This window comes from Microcaecilia unicolor, chromosome 3, assembly GCF_901765095.1.
Source record: "Microcaecilia unicolor chromosome 3, aMicUni1.1, whole genome shotgun sequence".
Lineage (NCBI taxonomy): Eukaryota > Metazoa > Chordata > Amphibia > Gymnophiona > Siphonopidae > Microcaecilia > Microcaecilia unicolor.
In genome coordinates this window covers 453,090,955-453,115,407 of record NC_044033.1, presented here as the reverse complement: position 1 = coordinate 453,115,407, position 24,453 = coordinate 453,090,955, and the positions used below count along the sequence as shown (strand labels likewise).

At 41.7% G+C, this 24,453-nt stretch overlaps 1 protein-coding gene across 1 annotated transcript in view; it reads left to right on the top strand.

Moving 5' to 3' along the window:
- The window catches only part of CSMD1 (CUB and Sushi multiple domains 1), a 2,896,277-nt gene that overhangs the window by 1,999,045 nt on the left and 872,779 nt on the right, over positions 1–24,453 (top strand). The window contains exon 19 of the mRNA XM_030195161.1: positions 7,593–7,709. Coding sequence (XP_030051021.1) covers positions 7,593–7,709 — 117 coding nt within the window. The remainder of the gene's footprint in view (positions 1–7,592; positions 7,710–24,453) is intronic.

The following is a 24,453-nucleotide window of genomic DNA, read 5'->3' as shown; positions in this document are numbered from 1 at the left end:
ACACAATGATGAGGGCAATAGACATACTACTAATACTATTACTACTTATCATTTCTATAGTGCTACTAGACATACACAGTGCTGTACACTGAACATGTAAGAGACAGTCCCTGTTCAACAGAGCTTACAATCAAATCAAGACACACAAACAGGACAAATAAAGGATAAGGGAATTACTTAAGGTGGGAATTATAAAACAGATATGGGTACTGAACAAGTGAATAGGTGTTAGGAGTTAAAAGCAGCCTCAAAAGGTTGGCTTTTAGCCTAGCTATGAAGACAGCCCCACCAACTTAAGTGTAGAGGGGACCACCTATTGCACAGATCACTAATCTTTGACAGTATATGAGACTCATTACTGAGCACACATTCTTCCAAGTATGGGAATAACAGAATACTCATATATATGATACCTTTAGACTTTTACAGGAAGGGGAAATGAGTAAACAGATCTTTGGTAGCATTGATTGATGCTTTCCCCGGTATGAAAAGCCTGCTATGAAAACACGTGATCTTCTGTTTTCTTTTGTCTAGCCCCAAGATTGTGGAATGAACTGCCAAAATACATCATGTATCTTTTTTTGAATTTTAAGACCAGTTTAAAAACATACCTTTATGAATTGGTCTATGGGTCATCAAATCCTGACAGTTGAATCTGATGAGTTTATAAGTCTAGAAAGCACTCTGCTATTAGTTCCCCATGCTCTTTGTCTTGACCTGTATCTTTTAGGCTTCCCTTGTGTGTTTGTGCTATCCTATCCATATAACAGCATTCCTTTCAATTCTGTTTTGTTTTTTAAATGATTAGACGTCGCTTTTATCAGCTTCTGGCAAGTGGTATATCAAACACGTGAATAAACTAACATAAACAAATTGGTTCATAGGCATTAATTCAGATTTCATCCAGTTTGCTTTATAACCGGACAAAGTATTTATGAGTGATAACAAAGCAGGAATAGTGCTGAATGGATCATTAAGAAACAGGAGAACATCATCTGTGAACGCAGATAATTTATATTATTTCCCTGTAAATGATATTCCAGATATATGTGGTGATTGTCTGATAGCACATAATAGAGGCTTCGAGGCAAGATCAAACAGGAGAGAGGAGAAGGGGCAACCGTGACTGGTCCCACAATAGAGTTTAAAGGAAACTGACAGTGTATTATTTATATACAGTATAACAACAGGGTTGGAGTACAATTAATGATTTAGACTACAGGACATAATCAATATGCGAACAGTTTTGATGAATTTCAGATATAAAAGTATAATTCCTGCCCTCTGGATTGAATGATCTCCATGGGTATATAAGATCCACGATAGAGCAAAAGACCCATGTTAGAGCATAAGGGTTTGGCAACTTTGAGGCATGAGCAAGACTTTGATTTGGGAATCAAATGGTGAGGATTGCTAATGCTTAAAGATAATGTAGAACTTTCAGTAGGAAAGGGTGTGGTCTTTCCATGGTCACCAGTCTGCACAGGCGTCGAATGTGCTCTTTCAACCTCAAAAGGCTTCTGAAAGGTAAGGCCCAACAATGTAGGAAGCATTTTTTTTTTCAATAAATGTAACAGGATCCTGGTCTTCAGATCCCTCGACTAGAATGTGCACATTGCTAGAATGACAATGGTTGTTAGCCTCCTCGAGCTCCACCTGAATAGCTGCAATGTTGTTTTTTTTCTGTGGTTGCAGTTACTACTACTACTTGTCACTTCTATACTGCTACTAGACGTATACAACGCTGTACACTGAACATGAAGAGACAGTCCCTGTTCGACAGAGCTTACAATCTAACAGGACATTAGAGATAAGGGAATTACTAAGGTGGGAATGATAAAATATGGGTACTGAACAAGTGAGTAAGGGTTAGTAGTTAAAAGCAGCATCAAAAGGAGGGCATTTAGCCTAGATTTGAAGACAGCCAGAGATGGAGCTTGACATACCAGCTCAGGAAGTCTATTCCAGGCATATGGTGCCGCAAGATAAAAGGAACGGAATCTGGAGTTAGTGGTGGAGGAGAAGGGTACAGATAAGAGAGATTTACCCAGTGAACGGAGTTCCCGGGGAGGAGTGTAGGGAGAGATAAGAGTGGAGAGGTATTGAGGAGCTGCATAGTGAATGCACTTGCAAGTCAATAAGAGCCGATTGAACTGTATGCGGGAATTTTCAGAGAGCCACTGAAGTGACTTGAGAGGGCTAATATGAACATAGCAACACTAGTGGAATATAAGCCGTGCAGCAGAATTTTGAACAGATTAGAGGAGAGAGATGACTAAGTGGGAGACCTGTGAGAAGCAAGTTGCAATAGTCTAAGTGACAGGTGATAAGAGTGTGGATAAGGGTTCTAGTAGTGTGCTCGGGGCAAATTTTGGTGATATTATACAGAAAGAACCAACAGGTTTTAGCAGTCTGCTGAATATGTGCAGAGAAGGAGAGAGAAAGGAGTCAAAGATGAGCCCAAGGTTACGAGCTGATGAGACAGGGATGATGAGAGTGTTATTCACAGAAATAGAGAATGGGGGAAGAGGAGAGGTTTTTTTAGGGGGAAAAACAAGAAGCTCAGTCTTGGTCATGTTTAGTTTCAGATGGCGGTGAGACATCCAGGCAGCAATGTCAGACAGGCAGGCTGATACTTTGGCCTGGATTCCTGCTCAGATTTCTGGTGTGGAGAGGTAGATCAACTCACTAGATTAAAACACGACCTCAGTAAAGTAAAACAGGAACTAGATGCACTTAAACAAGCATCTAGCACCACACAATATCATACTGCACAGAATCATACCAAATTATCATCACTACCACAAAGGATAAAACCACCTAAAAATAGATGGATCACTGTAGGCTCAGGTAGACTTCGTTATGTGACAAGAAAACATCTGACTTCACAAGTGTTGCTCCTACAAAATTCTTTTACTCCATTACAACACTATGATGTTCTTGAAAACAGAACGGAAGCCAAAGAAAAAATAATACAAGTGGAACAAAAAGATATGAAGGTACCCAAAGAGAAAAGAACCCCCCAAATCACTAATGCTGAAACGCATACCAAGAAATGTAGATGGAAAGCGATGACCACAAATGCTCGCAGTCTAAGCAATAAAGTTCATTACCTTCAGGCCCTGATGTTGGAGGCAGACTTGGATGTTGTTGCAATCACGGAGACGTGGCTCAATGGTTCCCATGAATGGGATGCTAACATACCAGGCTATAATCTATTTAGGAAGGATAGAGAGGGACGTAAAGGTGGAGGAGTAGCTCTGTATGTGAGGAATGATATCACTGCGACTGAAATGATAGGGACCTGGGGAAAGGAAGAAGCGATATGGATCACCTTAAAAAGAGATGATAGAACCTCTGTCCACGTGGGTGTTGTCTACAGACCTCCGACACAATTGGAGGAATTAGATAAAGACCTAATCGCAGATATTCAAAAGTTGGGAAGCAAGAGAGAGGTGCTGTTGCTGAGAGATTTCAATCTGCCGGATGTAGATTGGAAGGTTCCGTCTGCAGAATCGGAAAGAAGTAGAGGGATCATGGATGCTTTCCAAAGTGTTTTGCTCAGACAAATGGTGATGGAACCCACGAGGGAGAAAGCGACACTGGATCTGGTGCTCACAAATGGGGATAGCGTGTCAAATATCCAAGTGGGTGCCCACCTGGGCAGCAGTGACCATCAAACGGTTTGGTTTGATATAACAGCTAAAGTGGAGAGCGGCCACTCAAAACTCAAAGTCCTGGATTTCAAGCGTGCTGTCTTTAGTAAAATGGAGGAATACCTGAGGAAGGAGATGATGGGCTGGGAGGAAGTACAAGAAGTGGAAGGACAATGGTCCAGGCTGAAAGAAGCTATAAATAGGGCCACGAACCGTTATGTAAGGAAAGTAAATAAAAGCAAGAGAAAAAGGAAACTGATATGGTTCTCCAAGCAAATTGTTGAGAAAATAAAGGCTAAAGAGTTGGCATTCCAGAAATACAGAAAAACTCAAGAAAAGGAACACATGGAGGAATACCGGATGAAACTGAAAGAAGCCAAGAGAGAGAGATACGACTGGCAAAAGCGCAAGCGGAAGAACAAATGGCTAGAAATGTAAGGAGGGGCGACAAAAATTTCTTTAGGTATATTAGTGAAAGGAGAATGACTAAAAAGGGAATTGTGAGACTAAAAGATACTACGAACCGCTATGTGGAAAATGATGAAGAAAAAGCAAATTTGCTAAATAGATACTTTTTTTCTGTTTTCACAGAAGAAAATCCTGGAGAAGGACCGCGATGGACTGGAAATAGTACAAATGAGAATGAAGTGGATAGAGCACCGTTCACGGAAGAAAGTGTGTATCAACAACTTGAAAAGCTAAAGGTGGACAAAGCCATGGGACCAGATGGGATCCACCCCAGGATATTGAGGGAGCTCAGAGAGGTTTTGGCGGGTCCTCTTAAAGATTTGTTCAATATATCCTTGCAGACGGGAAAGGTTCCGAGGGACTGGAGAATGGCAGAGGTGGTCCGTCTTCACAAAAGTGGTGATAGGGAAGAAGCTGGAAACTACAGGCCAGTAAGCCTCACTTCAGTTATTGGAAAAGTAATGGAAGCGATGCTGAAGGAAAGGATAGTGAATGTCCTGGAAGCCAATAAGTTGCAAGATCCGAGACAATATGATTTTACCAAAGGGAAATCGTGCCAAATGAATCTCATTGAGTTCTTTGATTGGGTGGCAGGAGAATTGAATCAGGGACGAGCTATGGACGTAATCTACTTAGATTTCAGCAAAGCTTTTGACACGGTTCCCCACAGGAGGCTCTTAAATAAACTGGATGGGCTGAAGATAGGACCTGAAGTGGTGAACTGGATTAGGAACTGGTTGACGGACAGACGCCAGAGGGTGGTGGTGAATGGAATTTGCTCGGAAGAGGGAAAGGTGAGTAGTGGAGTGCCTCAGGGATCGGTGCTGGGGCTGATTCTGTTCAATATATTTGTGAGTGACATTGCCGAAGGGTTAGAAGATAAAGTTTGCCTATTTGCGGATGATACTAAGATCTGTAACAGAGTGGACACCCGGGAGGGAGTGGAAAACATGAAAAAGGATTTGAGGAAGCTAGAAGAATGGTCTAACGTTTGGCAATTAAAATTCAATGCGAAGAAATGCAAAGTGATGCACTTAGGGAATAGAAATCCACGGGAGACGTATGTGTTAGGCGGGGAGAGTCTGATAGGTATGGGCGGAGAGAGGGATCTTGGGGTGATAGTATCTGAGGATTTGAAGGTGATGAAACAGTGTGACAAGGCGGTGGCCGTAGCTAGAAGGTTGTTAGGCTGTATAGAGAGAGGTGTGACCAGCAGAAGAAAGGAGGTTTTAATGCCCCTGTATAAGACGTTGGTGAGGCCCCACCTGGAGTATTGTGTTCAGTTTTGGAGGCCGTATCTTGTTAAGGTTGTGAAAAGAATTGAAGCGGTGCAAAGAAAAGCTAAGAGAATGGTATGGGATTTGCGTTGCAAGACGTATGAGGAGAGACTTGCTGAGCTAAACATGTATACTCTGGAGGAAAGGAGAAATAGGGGTAATATGATACAGACGTTCAAATATTTAAAAGGTATTAATCCGCAAACAAACCTTTTCTGGAGATGGGAAGGTGGTAGAACGAGAGGACATGAAATGAGATTGTGAAGTGTTGGCCCACAGGGGTGGGGGCCTGACTGGCCAACCTGGCCCCTGTGGGCCAACACTTCACAAGACCAGAACACTGCACCAATGATTTCACAGTAAGAATACTGAAAGGTAATTTTAAAACAATACAGGAATGTAAGACCTTTGAAATAAGAATGATTGAATATTTTGACACCCAACAAACAGGACTTAATAAGGATCTGGGTTTTCTAACTCATTATAAAACATAAAGCTGTATTTCTCTGTTTATTACCCTCCTCTCACCTACCAACACCCATTCTGTTAGAATATCAATGAAATGCTTTGATGTCCCCATGCATACCCCCACCCTCCCACTCTCATGTATACTATCTGCTACCTCATTTGCTTATTTCCGATCTGAGGAAGAAGGGCAACCTTCGAAAGCTAATCAAGAAATGTATTAAGTTATGTCCAATAAAAAAAGGTATCATCTTATTTTCTTTTCTATATAGTGCAGTAAACCATTCAACATCATTACTCTGCACATCAAACATATTGCACTTTTTTTATAGCTTTAGCAAAGTTAGTGTTATGCCGCAATTATCTTTTGTTTAATGGACTGTTCTTTCTGCAAATCCATGAGGCAGCTATGGGTACAGCAATGGCACCAAGCATGGCAAATGTGTATGTCACCAGTTTTGAAGATCAACATTTACACACTTCTCAGTAGTTTGGATACATCAAATTAGGGTATGTTCCATCGATGATATTTTCCTCATATGGATGGGTGACATTCTTTAGTTGAACAGATTTTTTAATTGATTAATTGTTTGGATCCTCATTTGATATGCACATAAGCTCCCTTCATAAGAATTCAAATCCCTTTATTGAAAAATGATTTAAAAAAAAAAACAATAAAGTTAACCAAGCATCCATCAATGTCAAGCAGAAAATACAGACTGATGAGGACAAGTGGTGTGGCAGCACATGTATCCATATGGTTGAAGTATTCCCAGATGTGTAGTTTGGGTGAGATGTATATTTATGAACATATTTTATAAATTGTATATGCAAGCATGCAAAATAAGCAGAAAATTTCTGCATGCCTAAAAGCAGGTGTAACTGTGCAACATTTTATATTTTGTAACATTCAGAGGGCCAAAACATGCACGATTATATTTTGCTGCTTGTTTTGTTAAATAGTGGCAAAATATGACGGTGCATCATCCCATCCCCGGCTTTCACCCAGTCTCATTCTCACTTGTGTACCTACCCCCCACCTTCACCCAGTTTCTCTCACTCATGTACCCACCCCCAGCCTTCACCCAGTTTCTTTTCCCTCACCCATTTTGGCTGCAGAAGAAAATGGAGGGATTCCTGCTTCTTCACCATGACTTGGCTCTGCATAAGTTTGAGCCACAGAAAGCCAAGTTGAAGTGGGAAAATAGGAATCCTGCTATAATCAACACAAGAATTATCAAACTTCCGAGGGCCAGAAAAAAAGAAAACTTGGTGGTCCAGGTTCTGGCCCTCAGGCCATATGTTGGACAAGCCTGATCTGCAGCAATGGAGTTTTTTTTAATGTAAGCCCTATATTCCTTGAATGCTTTACATAGGAAACACTGTATAAGGTAATATGTGTGACTAATGTATATATGATCCATAATTTGAAAAAGAAAGTGTTAACATGCACTAATATGCTTTCATATGGGATTGTCTAATACTGATGATGAAATAGGGCAAGGTTTGATGTTATGAGAAAGAAGAGAAGGGGAGCTGGCTAGTCATTTGTTATCTGGTACAGTTACCAGGTAGCACATTTCTAAATAAAAAGCTATCTTTGGCAATAATGAGTCACTGATTCATTACTTTAAGAAATGTTAGTAATTTTAAGGCAATGCGTCAATAGCATTAATGTTCTCTGCAAAACTGTTAATGACGTGTTTCTTTTCTTTTCTTTGTTAAGCTCTATGTGGTGGATATATTCATGGAAAGAGTGGGACTATTCTCTCTCCTGGATTTCCTGATTTTTATCCCAATTCTTTAAACTGTACATGGACTATTGAAGTATCACATGGAAAAGGTAAGAATTAATTTTACAATATTAAAGATGGACTTTCTGAACATTTATAGACTTGCGAGGAAATGAGTTTAAAGCTTCACCTTATGACTTTTTCTGTGAGATACTGAAAAACATGTTTCTTTGAACTTTAAAAACAATTGGACCCATAGAAGGCCTTATAACCACGCTGAGCTAATAATGCAAATTGTTTCTGAATGTTATAAATAATTTAATAGACAGTGAAGGCATGACTATGCACTACATATGCAGCAGCGATGTGAGAAACTGTCGATTTTCTTAAATGTTTTGTTGTATAACACCTTTACTAATGCATCACAGAGCCAAAAGACACCCAGCTGAAAGGAAATCATTATTCATTTCATATAAAACTTAGAGGCCCTGTTACTAAACTAAGTACATAAGTACATAAGTAATGCCATACTGGGAAAAGACCAAGGGTCCATCGAGCCCAGCATCCTGTCCATGACAGCGGCCAATCCAGGCCAAGGGCACCTGGCAAGCTTCCCAAATGTACAAACATTCTATACATGTTATTTCTGGAATTTTGGAGTTTTCCAAGTCCGTTTAGTAGCGGTTTATGGACTTGTCCTTTAGGAAACCGTCCAACCCCTTTTTAAACTCTGCTAAGCTAACCGCCTTCACCACTTTCTCCGGGAACGAATTCCAGAGTTTAATTACACGTTGGGTGAAGAAACATTTTCTCCGATTTGTTTTAAATTTACTACACTGTAGTTTCATCGCATGCCCCCTAGTCCTAGTATTTTTGGAAAGCGTGAACAGATGCTTCACATCCACCTGTTCCACTCCACTCATTATTTTATATACCTCTATCATGTCTCCCCTCAGCCGTCTCTTCTCCAAGCTGTATAGCCCTAGCCTCCTTAGTCTTTCTTCATAGGGAAGTCGTCCCATCCCCGCTATCATTTTAGTCGCCCTTCGCTGCACCTTTTCCAATTCTACTATATCTTTCTTGAGATGCGGCGACCAGAATTGAACACAATACTCAAGGTGCGGTCGCACCATGGAGCGATACAACGACATTATAACATCCTCACACCTGTTTTCCATACCTTTCCTGATAATACCCAACATTCTATTCGCTTTCTTAGCCGCAGCAGCACACTGAGCAGAAGGTTTCAGTGTGTTATCGACGACGACACCCAGATCCCTTTCTTGGTCCGTAACTCCTAACGTGGAACCTTGCATGACGTAGCTATAATTCGGGTTCTTTTTTCCCACATGCATCACCTTGCACTTGCTCACATTAAACATCATCTGCCATTTAGCCGCCCAGTCTCCCAGTCTCGTAAGGTCCTCTTGTAATTTTTCACAATCCTGTCGCGATTTAACGACTTTGAATAACTTTGTGTCATCAGCAAATTTAATTACCTCGCTAGTTACTCCCATCTCTAAATCATTTATAAATATATTAAAAAGCAGCGGTCCTAGCACGGACCCCTGAGGAACCCCACTAACTACCCTTCTCCATTGTGAATACTGCCCATTTAACCCCACTCTCTGTTTCCTATCCTTCAACCAGTTTTTATTCCACAATAGGACATTTCCTTCTATCCCATGACCCTCCAATTTCCTCTGTAGCCTTTCATGAGGTACCTTGTCAAACGCCTTTTGAAAATCCAGATACACAATATCAACCGACTCCCCTTTGTCCACATGTTTGTTCACTCCTTCAAAGAATTGAAGTAAATTGGTCAGGCAAGATTTCCCCACACAAAAGCCATGCTGACTTGGTCTCAGTAATCCATGTCCTCGGATGTGCTCTGTAATTTTGTTTTTGATAATAGCCTCTACCATTTTCCCCGGCACTGACGTCAGACTCACCGGTCTATAATTTCCCGGATCTCCCCTGGAGCCTTTTTTAAAAATGGGCGTTACATTGGCCACCCTCCAATCTTCCGGTACCACGCTCGATTTTATGGATAAGTTGCATATCACTAGCAGTAGCTCCGCAAGCTCGTTTTTCAGTTCTATCAGTACTCTAGGATGAATACCATCCGGTCCAGGAGATTTGCTACTCTTCAGTTTGCCGAACTGCCCCATTACGTCCTCCATGTTTACCGTGAAGTCAGTAAGTTTCTCCGACTCGTCCGCTTGAAATACCATTTCCGACACCGGTATCCCACCCAAATCTTCCTCGGTGAAGACCGAAGCAAAGAATTCATTCAGTCTCTCCGCTACATCTTTGTCTTCCTTGATCGCCCCTTTTACCTCTCGGTCATCCAGCGGCCCAACCGATTCTTTTGCCGGCTTCCTGCTTTTAATATACCGAAAAAATTTTTTACTATGTTTTTTTGCCTCTAATGCTATCTTTTTTCATACTCCCTCTTGGCCTTCTTAATCTGCGCCTTGCATTTGCTTTGACACTCTTTATGCTGTTTCTTGTTATTTTCAGACGGTTCCTTCTTCCATTTTCTGAAGGCGTTTCTTTTAGCCCTAATAGCTTCCTTCACCTCACTTTTCAACCAGGCCGGGTGTCTTTTGGACTTCCGTCTTTCTTTTCTATTTCGCGGAATATGTATGGCCTGGGCCTCCAGGATGGTATTTTTGAACAGCGTCCACGCCTGTTGTACAGTTTTTGCTCTCTCAGTTGCCCCCCTAAGTTTTTTTTTTACCGTTCTCCTCATTTTATCATAGTCTCCTTTTTTAAAGTTAAATGCTAACGTATTTGACTTTCTGTGTACAGTTACTTCAAGGTTGATGTCAAAACTGATCATATTATGGTCACTGTTATCAAGCGGCCCCAGTACCATAACGTCCCTCACCAGATCATGCGCTCCACTAAGGACCAAGTCTAGAATTTTTCCTTCTCTCGTCGGCTCCTGCACCAGTTGCTCCATAAAGCTGTCCTTGATTTCATCAAGGAATTGTATCTCTGTAGCGTGTCCCGATGTTACATTTACCCAGTCTATATTTGGATAATTGAAGTCACCCATTATTATCACATTGCCCATTTTGTTCGCGTCTCTGATTTCTTTTATCATTTCTGTGTCTACCTGCTCATCCTGGCGAGGCGGACGGTAGTACACTCCTATCACCATTTTTTTCCCTTTTATACATGGAATTTCAACCCACAGTGATTCAAAGGTGTGATTTGTGTCCTGCTGAATTTGTAATCTATCTGAGTCAAGGCTCTCTTTAATATACAATGCTACCCCTCCACCAGTCCGGTCTACCCTATCATTACGATATACTTTGTACCCCGGTATGACAGTGTCCCACTGGTTATCCTCCTTCCACCATGTCTCAGTAATGCCTATTATATCCAATTTTTCATTTAGTGCAATATATTCCAACTCTCCCATCTTATTTCTTAGACTCCTAGCATTTGCATATAGGCATTTCATAGTATGTTTGTTGTTCTTATTTGCATGATGCTTAGTACCTGACACTATTGATTTGACATCTTTTGTCTGATCTTTAGTTGTATTTAAGGGCACCTGGCCTACCACGGTCTGTTGTGCAACCTCACTATCCAGAAACCCTATCTTCCCTGTTTGTGAGGTATCTTTGCAAGATACCTTTTCCCGAACCATGTGCTTTTGAGCGACTGTCGGCCTTCCTTCCATTTCTAGTTTAAAAGCTGCTCTATCTCCTTTTTAAATGCCGACGCCAGCAGCCTGGTCCCACCCTGGTTAAGGTGGAGCCCATCCTTTCGGAATAGGCTCCCCCTTCCCCAGAATGTTGCCCAGTTCCTAACAAATCTAAAACCCTCCTCCCTGCACCATCGTCTCATCCATGCATTGAGACTCTGGAGCTCTGCCTGTCTCTTGGGCCCTGCACGTGGAACAGGTAGCATTTCAGAAAATGCTACCCTAGAGGATCTGGATTTGAGCTTTCTACCTAAGAGCCTAAATTTGGCTTCCAGAACCTCTCTCCCACATTTTCCTATGTCATTGGTACCCACATGTACCAAGACAGCGGACTCCTCCCCAGCACTATCTAAAATCCTATCTAGGTGACGCGTGAGGTCCGCCACCTTCGCACCAGGCAGGCAAGTCACCAGGCGATCCTCACGTCCACCAGCCACCCAGCTATCTATATGCCTAATGATCGAATCACCAACTATAACAGCTGTCCTAACCTTTCCCTCCCGGGCAGCACTTGGAGACATATCCTCAGTGTGAGAGGATAGTACATCCCCTGGTGGGCAGGTCCTGGCTAAAGGAGTACTTCCTACTTCACCAGATTGATGCTCTCCTTCTAGGAGACCTCCCTCCTCCAAGGTAGCACAAGGGCTACTAGACTGGAGGTGGGACCTCTCTACAACATCCCTGTAGGTCTCCTCTATGTACCTCTCTGTCTCCCTCAGCTCCACCAAGTCTGCTACTCTAGCCTCAAGAGAACGGACATGTTCTCTAAGAGCTAGGAGCTCTTTGCATCGGGCGCAAACATATGACATCTCACCAACTGGGAGATAATCATACATGTGACACTCAATGCAAAAGACTGGATAGCACCCCTCTCGCTGCTGGACTGCTGACTCCATCTTAGTGTTTTTTGAGTTTTCCAATATTTTAAAACTTGCTACAGTATTAAGGATATTAGCCTAATATAAAAGTGTCTTTTACTTTATATAGTGTATTGTATGATTTTAGTATTTCCTTCTTAGATGGTAATGAAATGTATTTAAAACTCTATAAGAGCACTCCTTGCTTGTTACCCTAATTACAATAACTGACTATAAATGAGGAGTTGTCCTAGGGGTGGGTGGGAATACTAAATTAGATCCTGCAGTGGCTGTTAGATTCTATCTGTTAATGCTGTGGTACAAGGCTTTTAAAACTAAGTGGAAAAGACTATGGAGATTAGCTGTTTTCTGTTAGCTGTTGAAATTTGCTTTTTAAGTTTGCCTAACACTAACCTACAATTCCTCCTTTAAACCCAATCTTTAAGTTCCCAAAGCTCAAGCAAAGTAGTGTTCACTTACCAGAGAAATGTCCTCTCCTCTCAGAACTTCTCAGAAAGAAAGTCCTTCCCTCTTTATATACTTTTGAATCTAAGGGGCCTCTTTTGAGCAACCTATGCAAGTATTCTACTTCCCCCACACCTTAATTATCACTTAATTGAGGTCACTGGATGAGATAACTCTCCAGCAGCCAAGGAAAAGAAAAATAACTGCCATTTAGAACAAAGGAGTTCCTACCTCTAGAAAAGGTTTCAGTTTAAAACTAGGTCACTGGATGAGCTAACTCTCCAGCAGCCAAGGAAAAGAAAAATAACTGCCGTTTAGAACAAAGGAGTTCCTACTTCTAGAAAAGGTTTCAGTTTAAAACTAGGTCACTGGATGAGCTAACTCTCCAGCAGCCAGCAGCCAAGGAAAAGAAAAATAACTGCCGTTTAGAACAAAGGAGTTCCTACCTCTAGAAAAGTTTCAGTTTAAAACTATGTGGAAAATGCCTATTTCTAGAGAAAAGTTCAGTTTAAAACTGTGGGGAAGGGGTTTATACACTATGGCAACTAGTTAATGGTGCTTGCTTTTCTCTCTCTCTCTCTCTCTCTCTCTCTCTCTCCTCTCTCTCTTTTATTCCTCTAAACTAGGCCCTGCTTGCTTTTCCCCCTCTCTCTCTCTTTTTATTCACCCTTAATACTAAATTAGATCCTGCAGTGGCTGTTAGATTCTATCTGTTAATGCTGTGGTACAAGGCTTTTAAAACTAAGTGGAAAAGACTAGGGAGATTAGCTGTTTTCTGTTAGCTGTTGAAATTTGCTTTTTAAGTTTGCCTAATGCTAACCTACAATTCCTCCTTTAAACCCCAATATTTAAGTTCCCAAAGCACAAGCAAAGTAGTGTTCACTTACCAGAGCAATGTCCTCTCCTCTCAGAACTTTTCAGGTCTGAGTTAGTGCAGACCTATACTAATAGCTTCCATAGATTAAAATCAGCCACTATACTACAGAACCCTTGCTAACTGCTTAATGTGTGTAGGGACCAAGGCTTTTTTTGAGGGGGTACTGAGTACCGGCACCTTTTCCATTTTCTGCTAAAATTGACCCATGGACCCCAAGTTTTAATGAAAGAGCTCAGGCTTTACACACCAATTTAATCTTGTCAAATGTTTTGTGACTAGTTGCCTGGCTATTATGGGGTGGGTCCCTCAGTTATCACCCCACTCCTGAAGGCTGGCCTAGCATTTGAGTACCAGCACCTTTTTTGCTAGGAAAAATGCACTGTTAGGGACAGTTCATGGACGTGACATGAGAAGAAGGGCTATCTGGTCTTTTGCATTGAGTGTCACATGATTGATTTATCTACCAGTTGGCGAGAGGTTATATGTGTGCACTCAGTTTGGAGAGCTCCTTGCTCTCAGAGAATGAGTCTAATCTCTTCAAGCTAGGGTAGCAGCAGACTTAGAGAAGCTGAGGCAGACAGAGAGATATAGAGAGGAGATGTACAGTGACATAGTAGAAAAGTCCCACCTCCAGTCAGGCAGCCTCTATTCTGCTTTGGAGGACGGAGATAACCAAAAAGGAAAACATCACCCTGGTGAAGCAGGAAGTGATCCTATAGCCAGGACCTGCACTCGAGGGGATACAAAATCCTCTCACACTGAGGAGAAGGATTGTGACATCAAAGGGAATATTTTTAGTGACTGGATCCATTGACTGATCATTGATCTAGGTGTCGTTCTAGATAATACACTGAAATCTTCTGCTCATTGTGCAGCAGTGGCAAAAAAGCAAACAGGATGCTTCTCCCATTCTCTGTTTCTGTGGACAACACTCTCATCCTTCCTGTCTCATCAGCTCGTAACCTTGGGGTCATCTTCAACTCCTCCCTCTCCTTCTCTGCACATATTCAGCAGACTGCTAAAACCTGTAGTTTCTTTCTCTATAATATTACCAAAATTCACCCTCTCCTCTCTGAGCACACTACCAGAACCCTCATCCAAACTCTTACCACCTCTCACTTAGACTATTGCAACTTGCTTCTCACAGGTCTCCCACTTAGTCATCTCTCTCCTCTAATCTGTTCAAAATTCTGCTGCACGACTTATATTCCACTAGTGTTGCTATGCTCATATTAGCCCTCTCCTCAAGTCACTTCACTGACTTTCTATCCGTTTCCACATACAGTTCAAACTCCTCTTATTGACTTATAAGTGCATTCACTCTGCAGCTCCTCAGTACCTCTCCACTCTCATCTCTCCCTACATTCCTCCCCGGGAACTCCGTTCACTGGGTAAATCTCTCTTACTTCACCCTTCTCCTCCACCGCTAATTCAAGACTCTGTTCCTTTTATCTTGATGCACCATATGCCTGGAATAGACTTCCTGAGCCGGTACGTCAAGCTCCATCTCTGGCCGTCTTAAAATCTAAGCTAAAAGCCCACCTTTTTGATACTGCTTTTAACTCCTAACCCTTACTCACTTGTTCAGAATCCTTATTTTATCATCCTCACTTTAATATCCTCTTATCTCGTATTTGTCCTGTTTGTCTGTCCTAATTACATTGTAAGCTCTGTCGAGCAGGGACTGTCTCTTCATGTGCAAGTGTACAGCGCTGCGTACGTCTAGTAGCACTATAGAAATGATAAGTAGTAGTAGTAGTAGCAGGAATTATTAGAAAATGGATGGGGAATAAGACTAAAAATAATATAATGCCTCTATATGGCTCCATGGAGTGACTGCACCTTTAGTATTGTGTTCAATTCTGGTCACCGTATCTTAAAAAAGATATAGCAGAATTAGAAAAGGTTCAAACAAGAGCTAGCAAAATAAATCGTTTGTTTACTCTTTCCAAAAATACTAGGACTAGGGGGCATGTGATGAATCTACAAAGTAGTAAATTTAAAATGAATTGGAGAAAGTTTTTCTTCACTCAAGATATAATTAAACTCTGAAATTTGTTGCCAGGGAATGTGGTAAAGGTAGTTAGCTTAGCAGGGTTTAAAAAAGGTTTGGACTGTTTCCTAAAGGAAAAGTCCATAAACCATTATTAAAATGACTTGGGGAAATCCACTGCTTATTTTTGGGATAAACAGCATAAAATGTATTGAACTTTTTTGGGATCTTGCCAGGTATATGCGACCTAGATTGGCCACTGTTGGAAACAGGATACTGGGCTTGATGGACCTTTGGTCTATCCCAGTGTGGCAATACTTATGTACTTATGATAAAAGGGATGAAACTTCTCTCGTATGAGGAAAGGCTAAAGAGGGTAGGGTTTTTAAGCTTGGAAAAGAGATGGATGAGGGGAGATATGACTGAGGTCTACAAAATCCTGAGTGGAGAACAATGAGTATAAGTAAATGGAGTTTTTACTCATTACAAAAGTACAAAGACTAGAGAACACTTGAGGAAATTACAGGGGAATGATTTTAATACAAACAGGAGGAAATATTCTTTTCACTCAATGAATATTTAAGCTCTGGAACTCTTTGCCGGAGGATGTGGTAACAGTGGTTAGGGTATCTGAGTTTTAAAATGGAGGAAAAGTCCATAGTCTGCAATTGAGATAGACATGGGGAAGCAACTGCTTGCCGTGGGATTTGTAGCATGGAATGTTACCACGATTTGGGTTTCTGCTAGGTACTTGTGACCTGGATTGACCACTGTTGGTAACAGGATACTAGGGTAGATGGACCATTTGGTCTGACCCAATAAGGCTACTCATGTTCTTATGACTGGAATAAATTGCCCCTTTGAAAAATCAGACACAATATTTGCTTTTTAAGTGGCAGATCAAAGAACACCTTGTATGCATAGCCAGTGGTGCTGGAGCTGGCTCGTACTGGCTTACTAGAGCCATTTATTAGTTTTTTAAAGAAATTTGGGCAGTACAGGCTGAAGGAAGGTCCTCATGCTTGGTGAAGCAGCCTGCTGTTTCTGATACTGCCAGGAGCCAGCCGGCACTGTTTAAAAAATGTTAATCGCAGCAAAAAGACGAGGAGCTGCATCACATAGGGAGACGGTATACTGTTTCAAAGTTGAAGCCAATTAGGTAAGTCTCTGTTTCCAGTTCCCCGTGTAGCTGTTGTTCTACATACACTCAAAACGAAGTAAACTTATGAGCTGCTTCACCCATGTTGTCATTCTTTATTGTTGGTAGCATTTTTATTTAATCTCAATTATGTTTTCAAACATGCTAGCTTGTGGAGCACACGGATGTTCATAAGTACATAAGTACATAAGTATTGCCATACTGGGATGGACCGAAGGTCGATCAAGCCCAGCATCCTGTTTCCAACAGTGGCCAATCCAGGTAACAAGTATCTGGCAAGCAGTGGATTTTCCCCAAATCCATTTTAATAATGGTCTTTGAACTATTTCTTTAGGAAGCCATCCAAACCTTTTTTAAACCCTAGAAGGTATAATAACGGAATAACTTTTCATAGGTAGAGTAATAATTTGTTATAAATTGTAATCAGTATGTCATTTGGAAAGGCTGGTTATAGGGACGCCTTAGCACTGTTATATTCATGCAGAGATTTTTTTTCTTTTGGTTAAAGGGCACTAAAATAGAAATAATCTTATGAAAATCAGGTGCTCAACATTCAGGGCCCTGTTTAGTAAGCCATGCTCTAGGCGCATAAACATTTTAGCATGCGTTAATATTAGAGACACCCATAGGAAAATAATGGGTGTCTCTATCATTAGCACATGCTAAAAAGTTAGTGCACCTACAGCGTGGCTTAGTAAACAGGGTTCTCAGAGATTCTATCTATTTATTTATGTACTTTTTTATGACAAATTTTATATTCCACATTAAACATGAAATAGGTTGCAACCTGAGAGCATTTAAAATCTTTTTTTTTTTTTCTGTGCCTACATCAGAAGAAAAGGTGGCATGTGGGAACTTGCTCCTTTTGTTTTGTAGATTATGTGGAGGGGCATAATTGAACGGGGGCACCCATCTATAAGGGCGGCCATCTGTAATGACGGCCCCGTAAAGCGGTGTACCCGACCGTATTATTGAAACAAGATGGCTGGCCATCTTTTGTTTCGATAATATGGTCGGGGCCAGCCAAATCTCAACATTTGGGCCGCCCTTAGAGATGGCCGATAATGGAAACTAAGGACGGCCTTCTCAAAACCGGCCAAATCCAAGGCATTTGGTCATGGGAGGAGCCAGCATTTGTAGTGCACTGGTCCTCCTGACATGCCACAACAACAACCTGGCACCCTAGGGGGCACTGCAGTGGACTTCACAAATTGGTCTCAGGTGCATAGCTCCCTTACCTTGAGTGCTGAGCCTCCCAACCCCCCCCCCCACAAGCCCACTCCCCACAACTGTACACCACTACCATAGCCCTTAAAGGGTAACGGGGGGGGGGGGGGGCACCTAGATGTGGATACAGTGGGTTTCGGGTGGGGTTTGGAGAGCTCCCATTTACCACCACAAGTGTAACAGGTAGGGGGGGGCTTGGGTCCGCCTGCCTTAAGTGCACTGCAGTACCCACTAAAAACTGCTTCAGGGACCTGCATAGTGCTCTGATGGAGTTGAGTATGACATTTGAGGCTGGCATAGAGGCTGGCAATTTCGGTGGGAGAGGGTTGGTGACCACTGGGGGAGTAAGGGGAGGTGATCCCCAATTCCCTCTGGTGGTCATCTGGTCAGTTCGGGCAACTTTTCAAGGCTTGGTCGTGAACAAAAAGGGACCAAATGCTCGTCAGGAACACCCTTCTTTTTTCCATTATCGGCCGAGGACGGCCATCTCTTAACCACGCCCCCGCCCCGCCTTTGGTACACTGGCGACATGCCCCCTTGAACTTTGGCCATCCTCGTGATGGAAAGCAGTTGAGGACGGCCAAAATCAGCTTTCAATTATGCTGATTTGGCCGGCCCTGAGAGGACGTCCATCTACCTATTTGTGTCCGAAGATGGGCGCCCTTCTCTTTCGAAAATGAGCTGGATAGAAACATAGTAGATGACGGCAGAGAAAGACCTGCCTGGTCCATCCAGTCTGCCAACAAGATAAACTCATATGTGCTACTTTTTGTGTATACCTGACCTTAATTAGTATCTGCCATTTTCACTGCACAGACCGTAGAAGTCTGCCCAGCACTAGCCCTGCCTCCCAACCACCAGCCCCACCCCACACCACCGGCTCTGCTACCCAATCTCCACTAAGCTTCTGAGGATCCATTCCTTCTGAACAGGATTCCTTTATATTTATCCCACACATTTTTGAATTCCGATACCGTTTTCATCTCCACCACCTCCCGCGGTAGGGCATTCCAAGCATCCACCACGCTCTCCGTGAAAAAATACTTCCTGACATTTTTCTTGAGTCTGCCCCCCTTCAATCTCATTTCTTATCCTGTAGTTCTACTGCCTTCTCATCTCCAGAAAAGGTTCATTTGCGGATTAATACCTTTCAAATATTTGAACCCAGGAGCCCACCAATAGTTATGGGTCTCACACACGTTGTTTCCGGTGGGCAGGGAGTAATTGTGCCATTGCACTAATATGGCTGTGCCGCGTGCTGCCTGATTACCTCTGGGTTTCTGCTGAAGACCTCACTGCTTCCTAAGTAGCAGGCGGTAAAGGCTCTGGCAGTAAATGGCCGTGCGCCAATTTTCTAAGTAACGCACAGCTGTTTATCGTCCTTTTTGAAACACAACCCTTATACCCACTGCAGTAAAAGTGGCCTTGGCACATGGCAATCCCACGTGGTAAACTCAAGGATTACACCCAAATATCAGAAACTGGATACTGGTAAGAGGGTCCCCTCGTCTCCTTTATATTCCCAAAATTTTGGAAGTCATCAATAACATTTGCATTCATTCAGGCAACTAATTGGACATCAAAATAAGGTTTCTTTATTTCTTGTATAAGGTGTTCAATAATAATAATAATAATCATTTTTGGGTGTCAAAAGAACCTACACCTTCAAATTTTGCAGAATTATTAACTTTTAAATGTCAAACTAGCTGGATCCCAGAATCTGAGAAGGAAAGAAAACAAGTTTTTTGATTGATTTCTTTTGAGCTGCCCTTTGACTGTAAGAAATGTCTTTTGGCCACAGCCAGATGCCAAATCTGTTTTTATTAACAAACAGAGCTGTAATGGCTCTGTAATCTCTTTTTATGATCAACTTTTTATTAACATGGACAAGTCACTCTATTTGATTTCTTTTGAATGTACACAGCAATAAATATTTAATAATTATGCAAATATTGACTGGACTCAATGATCACAGCAAGAAATAATTGTCCTGAGGGATAAAACTGTAACTTGAAGCTGGCAGGCACAAATGTCTCAGGGATACCTATTCTCTCCCTACAGAGTGGTAATTTCTTATCAGAACTTCAAACGGCTGAGTTTCTTCCTATTTCATTGAATCTTAACAACCTGAATATCTAAAGAGTTGTAGGCAAATATGTGCAGAGCAATACAGCAAAACATTCAGATCAATTAACCAGCAAACTGGCAGAATGGTCAAGTGGTTTTAACCAGGAAAGGAAAAGGTGGATGCAGCTGGTGAAAATGGCAATGAGCAGCAGCACAGAAATTACAATTAGAAAACTGAGTGGTCCTATTTATTAAATCACTTTAAGGTTTTATAATTAATAAACGTTAAAAACAAAAAGTTAACCAGTAGTAGTAGCTGCTGGTTAACTTTTTGTTTTTAACTTTTTGTTTTTAACAAGTGTTGTGGTAACTGTTAGTGACATGCCTGGTATCTTGGTAAAGGTCACCACACTACTAACATGGAGTCTTTTTTTAATTTAGGTTATGTCTTTTCAGTAGTAGCTCAAGACAAATTACTTTCAGGTATGTTAGGTATTTCTCTGTCCCAAAAAAACTCACAATTGTGAAGGGCAATTCTATATAGAGTACACCTGCAGTTACATGCGTAATTGCAGAAAAAGTGCCACTTATGCTTGCTTTTGCCCTAAGCACTATTCTATAAGAGTGTACCTAAGTGGCATAGCATGCAATTAGGAAGGGAGCATACATGAATGTTGAGGACCAGAATTGTGGAGCAGCGTTGCTGTGTCAATAGACAAATCAGATCAGCCCCTTTAGTAAAATATTGGCATTGCTTCCACAACAATCAGGCTTTCGGACAAATCACAGTACAGAAATCATTCTGGCTGCTTTGGTTAGTGAGTTTCATTCACATTTTGACCTCCACAACACAGTATTAGCCATCTCTTTAGATCTATCTGCAGCTTTCGATCTGGTTAATCATTCTATTCTACTTACACACCTGTCTTCACTGGGTATCTCCAGCACTGTCTTATCATGGTTCACTTCTTTTTTTTTAATCTCACTGTTCTTTCAAGGTAGTGTTCTCTGACACTGTTTCTGAACATATTCACTCAGGAGCACCACAGGGTTCAATACTTTCACAACTTCTCTTAAACCTTTTCTTGAGTCCTCTTGCTGCGCCGCTCATCCAATCTTTGGAATTTTGACCTATTTCTATGCAGATGATTTCCTACTTCTGCACCCTACCTCCCCATCCTCACCTTCCCTCGCTCTGCTTCATGCCTGTCTTGAATCTGTTGCTATCTGGCTCAATGAATATCAACTAATGCTTAATACTGATAAAACTGTTTCATGTTGGTTCTCTGGTATACCCTTATTGTCTCCACCCCCCCCCCCAATCACTCTTTTGGGGACAACAATTATTCCAGTATCCAGTTTCTGATATTTGGGTGCAATCCTTGATTTTTCTCTATCATTTCTACCTCAAATATCTCATTTAACCAAGGTTAGTTTCATGGTTTTTCCAACAATTGGAGACAATCTGTCACTTATTTGATACTTCAAAGTTCCATGCGTTGATTCTTTTTTTCTTCACTTCTCAACTGGACTACTGTAATATTTGCTCAGGTTTGCCATATTCCACATTACAAAGGTTACAGATTCCCCAGAATACAGGCATAAGAGTACTATATTGAGCCCATTGTTCAGACCACATATCACCTTTGCTGAAGAAATATCACTGGCTCTCCATAGAGAAGCAAATTTACATATAAAGTTGTATTAATTACATTTAAGGCTGTTCAATTCGGTACCCCAGACTACCTATTATGTTTGACTATGATGTACTGCCCTCCTAGGACACATCAGTCAATTAATGACCAAAGACTGGTCTTACATAGCCCGAAATTAGCTCATTTGGAATCCACATGACATAGTGCTTCTTACTTTCTCTCCTCAAATACCTGGAATACTCTTCCTCTATCTCTCCATGGTAATCCATCTCTCAATAATTGTAAGATTGATTTAAAAACCTGGCACTTTGAACAAGCTTTTGGAGTGACTGTCTGACTATCAGCACCAGCTGCCTAACAGCCTATTGTATTTTATTCTATCCTTACTTTTTTCCTTAACCTGATTTTACCTCTCTTTTAGTTACTTCTGGTATGGATGTTATACTTTTCTATTTTTAATGGAGTTCCTTTCCTATTTCTTTGTTTTAGTCTGTACAGCACTCTGCTTGTCAGTTAGAGCAGTATAGAAAGTTCAATTTTGTTGTCACTCGCATGCTTAGGAAAACCTGGAAAGGGGGTGATTTAGGCAATGCTCTACTTAGAATGAAGCAGAGATTAATTTTTGAACTTAATACTATACACTCTTCTGGTCTTAAGAAAGCAATTGAGTTTGTAGATTTTTTATGAGTTATTTAGAATACAAAAGTAACTTTATATACATTAAGAGGTGTATTGTCTTCGTAAGTCCATTTGCAGATTTATTAAGCTATTTTAATGCTGATTGCTTAATTATGTTTTATCCTTTTAATATGTTCATTATTTTGGAGGATATTTATATATACACACAATTAATTATAGCAAGACCCATCATTTTACTTCTAATTTTTATCAAATTATTGATTGTATTCATAATTCATATTTTTCTAGGTGCTTTGTTTCAAGCCTTACTGTGTAACTTATAATATGCAGTTAGAGTTAGTTGTTTGTTTTTTGTGTGCTCTGCCTTCAGGTATAAGATGTAATTACAGCTTGATGTTCATTAACATTGCATATTTTAATTCTTTGACTATCCAGCTTATTTTCGAAAGAGAAAAACGCCTATAGTGCGACCTAAATCGGGAGATAGACGTTTGTCTTGCAGAGGCGCCCAAATCGGTATAATCGAAAGCCAATTTTGGGCGTTTCCAACTGCACTCCATCGCGGAAATGAATAAAGTTGACGGAGGCGTGTAGGAGGCGTGGTGGAGGCGGAACTGGGGCTTGGTTATCAGCCGAGGAGAGATGGGCGTCTTTAGCTGATAATTGAAAAAAAAAAAAAAAGGCGTTTTTATCGTGATTTTGGGTCACTTTTTTGGACCCTTTTTTTTCATGAACAAGTCCCAAAAAAGTGCCCCAACTGCCCAGATGACCACTGGAGGGAATCAGGGATGACCTCCCCGGACTCCCCCAGTGGTCACTAACCCCCTCCCACCAAAAAAACCCCACTTTAAAAACTTTTTTCCCAGCCTGTATGCCAGCCTCAAATGCCGTACCCACCTCCATGACAGCAGAATGTGTTTGATCCTGTCACAGCCTTTCCCTGGGTCAGATGTGGCTCTCGGATGCAGTATAGGGTCACATCAGCATTGCATTGTGGTGGGTGTAGAGTATTGGGCTCCGTGATTTCATTAGCTTGTGTTACAGTCTCACGATGTTGGTAGTAGGTAGGCTATTCTCCCATGGTGCTTTTCCCCCTGCCTACTAGGTCAGAGTGTGCCCTGTTGTGTTTCCTGTTGTAGTCCATGTGGTAGTGGCCATTTTTGTAAGCCAGTTTTAGTTCCCTTTCCTGTGTTAGCCACGTTAGACAACTTAGTTCTTCCCTTGAATGTGGCTGAATGAGGGCATTGTACAGCATTCTGCCAGTTCTGAGCTACTGCTCATCTCAGTACCAGGGAGACTCGTTGCCAGTGGGGCACAACCTCTGATCTCCAGTTAACTGTGAGTAAAGGCGGTTATTCCAATAAAGGATGTTTTCGTAGAGATTAGCCTTCAGGTGTCAACTGGTGTGCCAAGGTTATAAAGCAGCAACCAGTCCTAGGGGCCTGCGTGTATGCAGGTCCCTGGAGCACTTTTAGTGGGTACCACAGTGCACTTCAGCCAGGTGGCCCCAAGGCCCATCCCCCTGCCACCTGTAACACTTGTGCTGGTAAATGGGAGGCCTCCAAAACCCACTGTACCCACATGTAGATGCCCCCTTCACCCCTAAGAGCTATGGTAGTGTTGTACATTTGTGGGTTTTGGGGGAGGGGGGTTGGGTGTTCAGCACCCTTGGTAAGGGAGCTATGCATGTAGGAGCTTTTTCTGAAGTCTACCGCACTGACGTAGGGTACCCAGTTGGTGTCCTGGCATATCAGGGGGGCGAGTGTACTACGAATCGTGGCCCCTCCTACAACTAAATAGCTCGGATTATGACTTTTTTGAGCTGGGCGTTTTTAGTTTCCATTATCGCTAAAAAAAACAAATGCCCAGCTCAAAAACATCCATTTTTTCGAAAAATACGGTTCGGCCCGCCCCTTCACGGACCCGTTCTCGGAGATAAACGCCCATGGAGATAGGTGTTTCCATTTGATTATGCACCTCCATGTATTCTTTTATTGATCATCACTAACTTCAAGTCTATATTTGGTTTCTCAGCACTTATTTAAATACACTGCACTCTCATGCAATTTTTAATTTTTTACTACATACATTATTCACTTCCTTCCGCACTTGTTGAGTACAATTCTTGCACATACCACACATTTCTTCACTTTGCATCAAACATAGTATCCACTTAATTTTGCTGAGATTATGA